General features: G+C 37.7%; 1 protein-coding gene across 1 annotated transcript; it reads left to right on the top strand.

The window, feature by feature from the left end:
* Window positions 1-4,527: 4,527 nt before the first annotated feature.
* On the top strand, window positions 4,528-6,629 carry LOC149006324 (F-box protein At1g67340-like). Its single transcript, XM_089165755.1, has 3 exons — window positions 4,528-4,878; window positions 5,019-5,181; window positions 5,284-6,629. The coding sequence occupies exons 1-3, from the start codon at window positions 4,580-4,582 to the stop codon at window positions 6,040-6,042; spliced, it is 1,221 nt and encodes a 406-aa protein (XP_089021881.1). The 5' UTR covers window positions 4,528-4,579; the 3' UTR covers window positions 6,043-6,629.
* Window positions 6,630-13,907: the final 7,278 nt, after the last annotated feature.

A 13,907-nucleotide genomic window follows, 5' to 3' on the forward strand; every position in this document is an offset into this window, starting at 1 on the left:
GTAAATTTTCATAAATTAAGTATAGAAATATTAAACATCAAACTAATAAAACTTAAGATATAAATTACTGTCAGTGGAGGGAGGGGTTTGGGAAACTGTTGTAAATCTCACTTATCAGTGGAGAGATCGTAAGTTTAACCCTTGCTAGTTGCAGACAGCAAATGTAGTATCTCCATCACCAATTTTTTTAAATATAAAAAACACCGTTATAAAATTTTTAAAAAAAATTACTGTTAGTAGCTCCGATTAATGTTTTTGTATATATTTTAATGATATGACATGCGTAATATTTTTCTTTTTTATTATAAATCAATGGAACTGTATCATGTCGGTATCTGATACTGGTATCGGTGGCCGACACGGTACCGAAATTATAATATATGATAAAGTTTTTTTTTAAATTTTTTTAAAGAATAATCTATGATAAAGTTAGTGGCCTATATGAGGTTGAGTGCCCTACTAAACCGCATTTATTTTGGTTGCATTTGCCGCCCACCTTATTTATGGTATGGATAGTCCATGGATTTGGTTTCTATAATTTTGAATTATTAAAATATTTTGAAATAATGAGAATCACATCACTCTATCAGAATGTTTTTCTTTTCTTTCCCATAAAATATTTATTTATTTATTTTTACCACAACGGAGTTCTCACAGAGCACAACTCCACAGTTGACGTGACCTTCTTGTTTTGATTAACTTTCAAATTTTTTTTTTTTTTAATCTCCTTTTACGGAGACGTGACACCATAACGGCGCTATGGAATCTGAAACTTGTTAATTTTACCCGAAAAAGAAAAAATTATCTTTAAACTTCTTTACACGACTTCTCTCCACTTTCTAGAATCTCAATTTCAATTTAAATTCCCACCACCCACTTCTTTATGCAACAACCTCGTTGACGATAATGCCCTTCGGCAGCAATTTTGGTTGGAGGGAACAGAAGAAAGCAAAGTGTACGAATTGAATGGTACGAAAGCAAAGTTACGAATTCAATCGTACTACATAATAACTATGCTCCTCTGAATGATTCCGATTTGACACGACACTTCCTTACTCTGGAATCGGTCACAACTCAGCTATTCTAGTTTTTTATTAGACCGGATTGTTCGGTTCACCCTAATTTGGGGTCAGTTCTATTCATTTAGATTGATTTTAATGGAATCAAACCGGATTAGAACCAATTAGTTTGTTAATTAAAAACCCTAACTAGCATGCAATGCAAAATAAGCCATTTGATATTTGAATTCTAGAATGAATGAAATAGAACGAAGAAAGCCATTGACAAACTTATGCGAAGTTGATGGTTCGTGCATTTAGCATGTTACTCTTTACTTAAAAAGATAACAAAGAAAAGTACGTGTGCCGTTTTGGTAGCAAAAAAGTTGATTCAAGTTGGTTTTAATTAGATTTGAATCAATTTTTTTATACACATGTCACAGAAAAATGCCGAGAAAGAAAGAGAAAGAGAGAGTATAAGCATACCATTAGCATGCCCATCCCTCTCCAATTTATTTAATTAACAACAATCAATTAATACATCTCTTTTGTATTTCTCTCCTTAATTTGCCCTTACGCAGATCAAAACCATTTTGGCCTAACATACATCTATTTACGAATAGGTAAAAATTTTGAATAGTAACGATAATTAGTATAAAAAGTCATTATATTATGTAAAAATTAAGTACTTGACTTCTTTCGATGTTAAATCCTAACTCTGCCCTATTTATAAAGCGTTTCAAAAAATCCAAGCTACCCAATATGGCATCTGATTTGGTTCAATTCAACTTCTATTGGACCAAACGGACCGGTTCAATCTTGCTTTTGTATGGGGACATTTCCTTTTTTTTGACTTCTGGGCCCCCTACAGCACTAAGTACTAACCACTAAGTAGAAGAAAGTACAAAGAGAGATAGATCATGGATGCCTTCCGTAATACCCTATAGTTTGCCTCTCTGAAGACTCAAGTCACCAACTTTGTCTCCAAAAACCATAAATTCCTTTAATGGAGTGTCCCGTGACTGAGGGAAGTAGTTATGATTTTGGGTTTATCATACCAAAGGAACAAAACAGTAGGTGGCGTAGGGCCAACATCAGCTAAGGTTTCTGATTAACGTGTCCTCATAATAAAATGGAACACAACAGATAGATAGATAGATGCTTTGATGCTTTGGTTTTGGTTAGGAAATTTGTGGACCTCTCCTCACAGTGAGTGATTGTACATGCAATTTGTTTATAAGTTACAACCAAACCCTCCAAAGTACAGATCGACTTGTGTTAGCAATCATTCTTGTTAATGTGCAATATGGAATCCAATGACCCTAATGTTTAATGTTGTTAAGCATAACTCTTTCAAAGGATTGTTTGTCCTTTATCTTAACGGACTCTCGTGGCATGAAGTGTTTGCACATGATAGATGTTCGAACTCTAATCAATCACTGACGATAAAACTTCTTTCTTTCTTCTTCTTTTTTTTTTTTTTTTTTTTTTTTTTTTGGGGCCCCCCCCGCGAGGCCATACTGTCCTCAGCGCACTGATTACTCTTCAGGAGATTTTATATATATATAATTAATGCCGCCGAACCCCAAGACACCAAGACCTCCCTAGAAGTTGAGCCTTTAACCGCTTTAGTAACCTGTCATTGGCAACGATAAAACTTTATCGACTAGAAGGACTCTTCTCACATATGATAATAGCTCAAGATGAGTTCAACCTGGACTCAAATGGAATAACTCCTATTGACAGTCAATGAAATGGAATAGCTTGATCTCCTTTTGAGTTTAACAATAACTTCCTATGATTCGATATTTTCATAATTACCCTCGAAACTTAAGAGACATTCCTACTATCTTGGCAGTAGCCAAAATGAAATCCTAAGTTTAACGGTTTCTCTTGAAAGCAGATGTACCAGCTTCTTCCAACCATCGAATGTTGTTTTTTTCGTACCAAGTCTAGTAAAGGAGGTAGATGATGCATCATATGAGATTTCAATGGTGGATTTATGATGGCACAAAGCATGCATGGATATGGCAGTTTGGCAACTATGATAGAACTAGAAGCCATAAGAGATGGGTTACTACTTGGTTCGTCATTAGAGCTTTTAACATGCAAATACACTGGCATTGTTTGTCCGTTGTTCTTCTTCCACGAAGTTCTTCATCATCCTTAAATTGGACCAGTATGAGTTTAGTTATTGATACTTTGAGGCTTTCTTCAAATATTAGTAGAGTTTATTTTAATCATATTCCTAGGAAAGGCAATACTTTTGTTGATTTTTCAACAAACAGTACTTTACCTTTTTTATTGGCTATAAGTCTCTTGGTGGGTTGTTCCACCTTATTCATAATTGATACTTCTCTATTCTTGTTTAGGTCTCTTGACCTTCGAGATATATGTGTATATTTCGGTTTATGGCCAATTTTTTCAAAAAGGTTCAAAACCCAGAGATATAGGGGATAAACTATTGCATACAGTAATGACACGGCCCTCCTAGTCAGGACTTATTCATTATTCTCCCTTGGAATAAAACTAAAATCCAAGCCTTATTCAGTTTTTCCACACTAGAGCAGAAACAGAATAACCATATCCAATCCTAAAACCTGATCTCTAACCATTTATGATGTTATTTTTGATTGCCAGAAAATAGTTATTTCGTTTTGAATTTGTGTTGGATACTAACCCGAAACACCCTGACGTCACTAGATCTGTATTATTTTGTATCAGTATCGGCAGAAACGGATTGTTAACCTTGTTCCATACCATTCAAGCTAGGGACTCCAGTGTCCAGATGAATTGTTCGATACGATTAATCCGATATGTTTTTCTAAAACCTTGCCCAACCATTATCGGTTTTTGAGTTCGTTTTGTTAGTACGGCAACGGCTTAACCTGGAAGAGACGAAGACATGAGTAACCGAAACGTTGTTGCCGTTACTAGCAACAAAATTAACTGCTTTGAGAACAGCCCAAATATAAAATAAGAGTGAAATAAACTGCTTTACCTACAACTTGCTATATGTAATCTACACAAGAAGGGATCCAAAATCCTCCGAGAAGAAGAGCAAGGCGTGAAATCAGATCAGGAGTGTGTGGTTCGAAAGCTAAAAGCAGGCGTGGGTGATCATCGAAGGATTGCTAAGTCGGTAATAATCAATACTTATTAGTGAAAAGGTCACGGGTTTTAGTCAGTGCATGGTGCACAAGTACGTGTCGAGGACAAAGGATTTGGATTGAGTCTGGCCCACCTCCCCCATGGGAAGCTTCGTCGTGTACGGTTATACGGAAATAAAGTTATAGTCGTATTGTAGTTTTATACAATACACTGTATAACGTAGAGGGGCACATAGCGTAAATAAAATGTAAGTATGAGGGTAAATTCATAGTGTTGAAGCCCGTGACTCTCTGAGTGGGTCTTCCTGTCTTTCTCTTTCTCTTTCTCTCTCCTCTAGAGGCGAGACGAGAGGGGAGAGACGTTTCCTCTACTTTTAATTTAATAGGAGTTGTGGTTGTGTTGTATATATAAACGTCAAAAGATAGTTACCATTTGGCTTTCTTCAGCTTTTGATTCTTCTGGGGCAGATAATGAGAACAACCGTCAGGGAGGCATTCACTCCTTCTGTCAGAGATAGAATTCCCCAACCTTGCAAGCAAGGGGAGAGAGTGAAGAGGAAACGATGTTGTTTCTCCTCAGATTCAGTAACGATTCATCACAACAAGAAGTCTAAGACGACGACGACGACGAAGCCGCTGCATGATGCTGCTACTCCTCACTGTAATTCTGATTTTTTTGATTCCTTGCCCGATGATATTATCGTCTGTATTCTCTGCAAACTTGCTACTACCGCCGCTTGTCCCTCCGATTTCATCAACGTTCTATCAACGTATGTCTCCCTTTCTCTGGGTCTCTATCCTCCTTTCTCCCCTGCCTTCTCTTGGGATTTCGTTTTTTACAGATCTCGAAATTATATAATGTTGATAGAGAATGGATGAGTCTGATACTTTTTTTCTTGTTTATTTGTAGATGCAACAGATTGAAGGGGTTGGCCCTTAATCCTCTGGTGTTAACGAAAGCCTCACCAAAGGCTTTTGCAGTAAAGGCTAAGAACTGGTCTGAATCGGCTCATCGTTTCTTAAAACAATGCGCTGATGCAGGGAATGTTGAAGCATGTTATACTCTCGGCATGGTTAGTCTCTTTAATCTCTAATAACGAACAAAAACGGAGAGACCAATATTCGTTTTTCTTGAAAGATTTTGGGGCTTATCAGTTTTTTTCCTCTGCGCGCAGATCCGGTTTTACTGTCTGCAGAGCAGAGGGAACGGAGCGGCACTAATGGCGAAAGCAGCGATAAACTCTCACGCATCTGCGCTTTACTCGCTCGCAGTGATTCAGTTTAACGGAAGTGGGGGGTCGAAGAACGACAAGGATTTGAGAGCAGGCGTAGCTCTCTGCGCCAGAGCTGCCTTCCTCGGCCATATCGATGCTCTACGGGAACTTGGCCACTGTCTCCAAGATGGTTATGGCGTTCGCCAAAACATCTCCGAAGGACGCCGTTTCCTAGTGCAAGCGAACGCCAGAGAACTCGCTGCCGTGCTCTGCTCATCTTCATCATCTTCTCCGACGTTCCGGCGGTGGCTAACGTTGCAGCCTCACCAGCATCGGCACCTCATAAGCGGGGGTAGTCCAACAAGGTGTCCTCTGTTGAGCGACTTCGGATGCAACGTGCCGGCGCCGGAATCTCACCCTGCGAATAGTTTTCTGGCGGAGTGGTTCGATTCGCAAGGCGGTGTGCCTGGAAATGGTCTCAGGCTCTGCTCCCATGCCGGCTGTGGTCGGCCGGAGACTAGACGACACGAGTTTCGTCGTTGCTCCGTGTGTGGAGCCGTCAACTATTGCTCTCGGGCATGTCAGGCACTCGATTGGAAGCTGCGGCACAAGGTCGAGTGCGGTCCCATGGAACAGTGGGTCGCCGTCGACGCCGACGGTGCTGGCGACGGCGTCGGCCTCGGAGGAGGAGATGAAGACCAACCCCTAGTCGAGAGTTGACGTTCGATTTTACAGAAAAAAATCAGTTTTTCTTTTTCGGTTCTCTTTCAAGTGCAGTTTCGAGGATCTTTTTGTTTTTGTATAGGAGAAGAGAAGAAGGGTACTTTTTTTTTTTTTATTTTGTATAAACGATAGACAATCTCATTTCTCATCGGTTGCGACCTGGGGGAAAAATTTAATAGGAATTTAATTTTTTTTGGGGTTCCTTTGATTTTTGCTGTTAACTTTTTTTCTCTCCACATATTTCTTGAATCTTCTTACATTAATATCTCGTGTATGGGAAGCGAGAAAGTAGCAGTTGGGTCATTAGGTGTGGGGGAGTGTGGGGAGCGGAGTGGAGGAGAAGGGAGACTTGTAGAAGATTATCAAGATTTAAGAATCAGATTTGTACTTTTGAACTATGAGGAGATGGGTATGGTATAGATGTTCACCAAACATAACAGCTCATCTGCCACTGGTAATGGGTTAATGAAACTGTGAAAACTATTTTTGGCTTAGCTTTGGGGTTAAGTTTTTCACCCTTCACGGTGAAACAGAAGAAGCAGACAGTGGGTAGGAGGAAAGAGATACTTAAGTGGGAATTGGAATAGAAGCTTAAACGCAAAAACATCTTCTGCCTTTGGGTTTTCGGAGCCCAATGTCTTATTTGGATGAGAGAGAGTTTACATTTATATCATCATTTATCATCATCAAGGAAATGCTCCACTGGACAGCAGAAGGAATCCGAGGTGGTTTGTGTAACTATGTACTCTGTTCTTTTGGCTCTTTTGGGCTTTCTGTCAGTCAAAAGAGATGGTGTAGGGAGAGAGAGTGAGTCAATGAAAAGGGGGAAAGCAAAATAAAAGCAGGTACGATGCAAGTGGGAGAGGCTGTGCAACGTTTTTATGCTCTGTCACCCACCAAATAAAACAAATCAAAAGGTTGAAGAGGAATCTGGTGAAGAACACATTTCTTCCCTGAACAACACATAAAGAATAATGCACAAGAGAAAAGAGAGAGAGAGAGAGAAAGGTTTTAGGTAACTGATACAGATCGACTGGTTTCAGTAGACAAGGTTTCTGTCCCTCCTTGGTCTGAAGAGGGTCATAATGTGTGTTAACTTCACACTGCTTCAGCAAAAATACAACATACTCAAAACCTATGACTAATAATCACAATGGAACAATCTAAGGACCATTCTCACGTAACGTATCTTTGAATCTGAATCTGTATCAGCTATCAGCCTGTCTGCCACCGCTCGAAACTATATCGTCCACTGGAAGGAGGGAGCAGGGAAGACTAAAGCCACTGAAATCTCTACCCCCTCACAAAGCAGTTGGGTAGCTTTATCCAAGAAAAGAGAGTATATATATATATAGGAATAACTTGTATAAAAGTGAAAGCACACACATAAAGAGAATGGATTATTACTTAAAACTAAAATGCTAATGATCATGAAGAAGAATCAAGTTTTGAGATGGGGACCCCTCAGGTACCAAAAATCATAGTATATCTCATGGCAGCACCTTATACTCATCATATTCAGTGTAGCAATTAGGACTTTCTGCAACTGTATAAGCATTGGCACCTACAACTTGAACATTACAGATAAAGCATGCCTTGGAATAGTTCCTATGGGCTAAATGTGCACAGCCAATTTCCATTGCAGCTTCAGTTTTAAGGCCAGTGAAGCTCTGTACCAGAATTTATCTCAAATGCAAAATCAGCTTAAACCAGAGACTATAGCAGATCATTGTCACTGTTTATAGTCAATCAACAATTCCCTGTAGTTCTATTTAATCACCGAAAGTACATAACTAAAGAAAGAAAGATATAAAGTAAAAATGAACATATGCTAAGTTGCCCAGGAAAAACACATAAAGTCATATTGGATTATGGACAGCATTACTTTCTGCACTATTGTCAGTGAGTGGGCATAAACATTTCCAAATTTATAACACCATACAAGTGTTTATGTCGGGCCATTATCAACTGGAAATGGGTCAAGCTACGCCCATCTCAGTCCACCTACTATTTTTACCCTGTCCAAGACACACGGATGTATAAAATCAATACTTATGCCCAGTAATGGGTGCTGCAGCAAGCAAATGCTTACAAAGTTCCTGCATATTTTCTCTGACTGAAAATGATGTTGAGCTCTCTTCGTATCCCAAGATGAAAGTTAGCACCAATGCCCAGAGAACACATGTTTGTGAAAAATTAGACGTGCAGGGTCCACTATGATCACAAGATAAAAACCTCTCCATAGTCCTTATTTCAATATTGATGATGAAAGAACATGCTAGATCATGTTAATTACTTATAATTAGGTAAGTAATAACAAGTCATCAAGCCCAGTATTAGAAAAGGACTAATAAGCATCCGAAAAGAACAAGTTCCCCTGCCTCGGATCGGCAGTCATCAGCAAAGAAGTGAGACAAACGGGAGGGGTTGGGTTTTCTTTTTAATAATTAACAATGACAGGATTACAGAGAAATTCTATGGAACTTATTAGATGTCAAACCAACTGAATTTCGAAGAACATAGTCTGCAGTAACTGATGGAAATTCCATCGTGCACAATTTATTGCATCCTTTGAAAGTATGTCAAAGAAACACTTTTGGTGGTAAATCTAGACATTACACTCATCTAAAGATTTCATTGAACTCTATAAACTCCAGTCATGCGTAATTCATTTTATTTCTTACTCTGGAACTGTCTTAAACACAAACTTTTAGTTGTAGACAGAGACACAGTAGTTATGCATAAAATTCAATTAATACTCTCACAAGTTGGTGACCTTTGTTGAGAGAAGCTTTCTTGTGAGGAGTGCTTGTTTGATAAAACCAAACGTTAGATCAACAACACCCTGTCTGGAATTTACCATATGGCCCACCATGTTAAGACTTTTAACCTTGTGTTTTCAAAAGTCAAAACTGTTAGCGTCGAGTAGAATTGTCAACTAATTTCCAAGCTTCAAAATATCTCCTTACGGGAGATTGGCATTGCACAGAAGCAGAACCTTTCCAAACTGAAATGTGGTAACCAAACACATATCTGAGCAGTAGAAAGGTGCCCCTAAATAGGTACTGTAACAACAGTTAGCTGTGCTGAAACTATTACTCGTATAAAACATTCTCACTTAATAGTCCGAGAAGGAAAGAACTAGTGACTCCATAGTCTGCCTGCTTGTTTTGAGGAGAAAGAGAGACACATCGGAGTACTGGCAAATGCCAAATCTCCTAGACAGAAGATTACTTCACTTTGGTTTTGTTCTACTTTCTGTAATGAAACTCGAACTCTATTCGTGATAAAAAGACACATAATTGAAAGGTTATCTATCTCATGTCAAAGGTCAGGGCATATAATCCCTCCCACCCCATTTTTTTGCAGCAGCAACCTGCAGATGCCTATTTCAAAGACAGATAAGATGCTAAGGAGTAAGGACCAGTTCCAATTTGTTCGCAAATTCATTCAATGCCACAAAGATGATGGAACTGAAGGTTATCTATCTCATGCAAATCTGTATATTCATTAATCCTCAGCATAATTTCTGTTATGAAAACTGAGCCTAGCCCTCATGGTTCAAAGTCTTAAAAATCATTGATCACTCTCAAATGTTGGGAATTCCATTAGTTTGAAAATTATCCCATTGGTACCCTAAGGTGCAAATACTTATCTTCTAAAGAAGAAAGTGAAAGTAGTCTTCTTGTGGTTCCATCTGGTTCATCATTAACCAAAACTTGACCCAAACCAAACCATGGGATTGGAGATTTCTGGCTTCCTTAACACCAGGACCCCAAGATATATATAGGATATTGGTTTCATTTCCTAAAGTAGATGATTTACTTTATTAGAGTTCTAATCGGTTGGAATAGGTTATTATAAAATGTTGTACCTACATATTATGTACCTCCAGGGATTGATATTACACCAAAGAAAGTTAAGATGGAAGTTCCTAACTTAGCTGACAGATGGGCTGGTGCCTGTCCCTTGACTTATTAGAACCACCAGAAGAATGTATTGACTCTTAAATTTATTTATTTGCAACTGACTGGTCTTGCTAGAGAATTGTGGGTAATTTATGAGGAGACAAGAGACTAGTACTTGGAGAGAGATGGATCAAGAGTTGGAAGAATAACATCCACAACAACTCAGTTGTATCCCAAATAAATGAGGTAGGCTACATGGATCATTGACCTTTTAATCAGCTCTATTCAAGTCATAGTTGATACAAGACTAACCTATGCATACTTTTTCTCACCACTTCTCCTAATGTCATTTTACGTCTGTCGTTGCCTCTTTTAGTTACTTCATTATGAATTGAATCAATCCTCCTTACTGGAACATCCAAAGGCCAACATGAACATGACCATGCCATACCAAACAGCTTTCTATGGCTATCATTGGAACTACTTCCAGACCAGCCTCTAATATGATCATTCCTTAATTTTTTTTCCCACTCAACATCCTCTTCTCCACTATGCTTAGCGAAGGATGAAGAATTAGAAACCAGAATATATCCAAAGAAAGCTCTCTGTTTGAAAAGATTACCACCAAAAGGCATTTTAAATCTGAAAAGAGCTTGAAGCAGTTGTACATGAAGTATAGTTAGCAAGCTGGAACCTGCTGAAATCTGATACCAACAATATTAAGCCAATGATAACTCAAAGTTACACTACCAAGGGAATTGAAAGACCACCAGTCAATGAAAGCAATTTGATGCTGGAGATTAAGCTGAAGTGGTCATGGTGAAGTGTGATGATAAAGAAAAGACAATGCTTGAAGCTTCAAAAAGAGAAGATTAACAGATAAGATGACTCTAGTAAATTGGTCCACGTCGAACAAAATGATTAGGTATTGGTCAGGGTTTTCCAGGAAGTACACTTCCTTATTTTAGTTAAGAGGATATCGTTCTCTCTATTTTAATCCATTTTAGCAAAGAATGTTTCTTTGTAGTAGTTTTCTGCTCCTAACCTTCATTAATATAAGGTTTTTCACAGGCCTTCCATTGTGATAGTGGTCCAAAGATAATATTGTGAACACAAGTAGAAGATATCGTGGGGATTAATCTTTTCTAGAGACTTAGTAATGTGTAGTAAATTGGAATTGTGCTGGTTCGAGCAAAAACTGTAATGTTCAGTAATGAATTTCATTTGGGTCAGAGGTTCTTTGATTTTTTTCCCCTTAATTTATATATTTATTTATTGTTTTTGCATCTTTAGAACCATTTTCGTGAAGCAGAACACTTCTGCTTCTTGGTCCAAGAATTAATTATTTTCTATGGGATCATTCTAGATTAAGTGTTCCTCCACCGAAGAATCACTTCAATGATTCAAATAATCATTCTAGATTAAGTGTTCCTCCACCGAAGAATCACTCCAATGATTCAAATAAGTGGTTTCTAGCTCTAGAATGCAATAGGAGAAAATACATATATATATATCACCAACACCACTTGTTTATCTAATCTATCATGGTGAACAGTTCTCTGAGAACAGGGGTAAGACTGAGTACATTGGACCCTTCGAAACTCTACTAAACATCGAAGCCTTGTGCAATGGATACAGCCTCTTTTACTGTAGTTCATCTCCCCAATCTGTGTGTATTAGTATGTCATTTCAACACTCCACACCTTATACATGAGATCAAACGAAAGAAGAACGTCTCACCATTTCGAAGAATGCCCGCCAAGTTAAAAATAACTAAAAAGGCAGACTTCCCAATTCCAAACTAGCACAAATGTAAAACCAGAATTCCTTTCCAGTTAAGTCCTTATAAAAGTGTAAAAACATGTAGAAAAATGTAAGAATCAATGATCTACCTGATTTCGGTAGATTTCGTGGTTATGAAGTAATAGATAATCAAGAGCAGGTTGTTTGTTGATACAACTGCAACCCACAGTGTTCTCACCTACACTGAAGGTCTATATTTTCACCAGTTCTCTTTCCTAATTTCTAGCCCTAATCCTATAGTGCAAAAGTTTTGTGAAGAATATTTTGCAAATGCATATTCCTACATAAGAACAACACATTAACTCGTTCTTTTCATGTAAATGAATAACCAGGAGCATATTCTTTTCATGTAAGTGAACAACCAAGAGCATTTCTACCAAAAAAGAAGAGAATAACCAGGAGCATGATACAAGAAAGGAGTAACGTAACAACAACATAGTTGTGTTTTTGCAGTCAGTAACAACAAATATAACAGCACAGTCAATAACGATTAAAGTGTTTCTGTAGTACCCGCTTCACAAATTACTTAAATTCATTATTTGTAGTTTTTAACTGATTGCTATCCCTCTACAAGTGACAGCGAAAAATTATGGTTAATAGGAATTATATTTTACAAGGTGTTCATATTCATGGAAGTTAAAGAGTAACTTTCTAAGGAAAAAACACGTATGCAGCACCCTATGCTGAAAAACGAAAAAAAGGGACGAGCTAAAATCGATTTTCTCCAACTATTTTTGATTGATCATCATCGTCAGGATACCACATTGCGGAATCACTTCGAAGAGTCAATCTGAAATGAGAATGAGAACGAAAGTGAAACCTGAGTTGTGCTATTTTGAGGTTGTTTAGGTTGAGTCGTCTTTGGAGCTCGAATCGTCTTCCCTGGATGTACCCAATGCTGCATTCTGTTTCTCGCACCGCGAATCCCTCCCCCAATCGTTCATTGGTATTCAACACTCCGCCCCGTGTGCTTTTGGATTTTTGTACGCAGGCGCTACAGTGCTCCACGTGTCTTTAAAACTGAGTAACGATTGAGATTTATTGAATGGAATTTTGCACTGAAAAGAGTCTTTTACCTTTGGGGAGGGAATGCTTCTCAGATTTTTTAATACATTGCGTTATTATTTATTTATATATATATATATATATATATATATATATATATATATATATATATATATATATATATATATATATATATATATATTTATTTAAATATATAATTAATCGTTTGATGATCAATTATCTCTTTTTAAAACCGTATATTAATAAAATATATTAAATAATTTGAATAATACTTTGGTTCTTTCACGTTTGAAATTTGAATACACTTAAAAGCGACTAACAGTGTTAGTCTGCTTAAGACCCACATGTAACATATTGTGTTACTAGACCTAACATTAGCTTATGGTCCACTAAAGGGACTTACATGTAAAAAACTCTATTTAAAAAGTTTTAAATAATTACAATTTGTCACCCTTAAGATGTTTTCAATTTACAAACTCAACCCATAATTCTCCCGATCAAATGAAACCCTATCCTCTTCGACGTACTCTTTTGTTTTGAATTGCAATCGACCTTCTCTTTTGCTTTGCATTGCAAAGTCGTCCAGAATTCTTCGAAGTCGTCCTTTGAGTACTCCGAATCCTTGCCTTCCCAACATCGAAACTAGAAACCCTAATTGCATTCGAATCCTAGCTCTGCCCGAATGAAATCGACTTTAATACATCTTGTATAAAACTAAAAGCAAACATTATGAAGTGGCAACGATCCAAAATAGGGTCTCGATTCGAAATGGACATAACTATGAATTTCAATAAAAATTCTCAGATTTTGTAAAATGAGAACTAGAAAATCATCGAAATTTGATGCACCTTTGAGAAATGATTATCATAAGAGGATATGTAAGGTTTATTGGGTAGAGATCAAGAGGAAGAGAGGAAGTTGGAAGCGTTATATACTACAACTGCGAGAGATTAAAATGACAACAAGAGAAAGCAGGGCGAAGCGACTGACCATTCTCTGTCTGTCAATGACGACTTCTGGTCATGGAGAACAACAAAGAAACTGAGGTAATGTGGGTAGTTGTTAGCATTTATTAGCACGAATTTCATCACTTCTTCTTTCTATTTGGGGTTTATTCCATTCTCA

This window comes from Hakea prostrata, chromosome 8 (genome assembly GCF_041222555.1).
Source record: "Hakea prostrata isolate BN-2017 chromosome 8, UWA_Hpros_2, whole genome shotgun sequence".
Classification (NCBI taxonomy): domain Eukaryota; kingdom Viridiplantae; phylum Streptophyta; class Magnoliopsida; order Proteales; family Proteaceae; genus Hakea; species Hakea prostrata.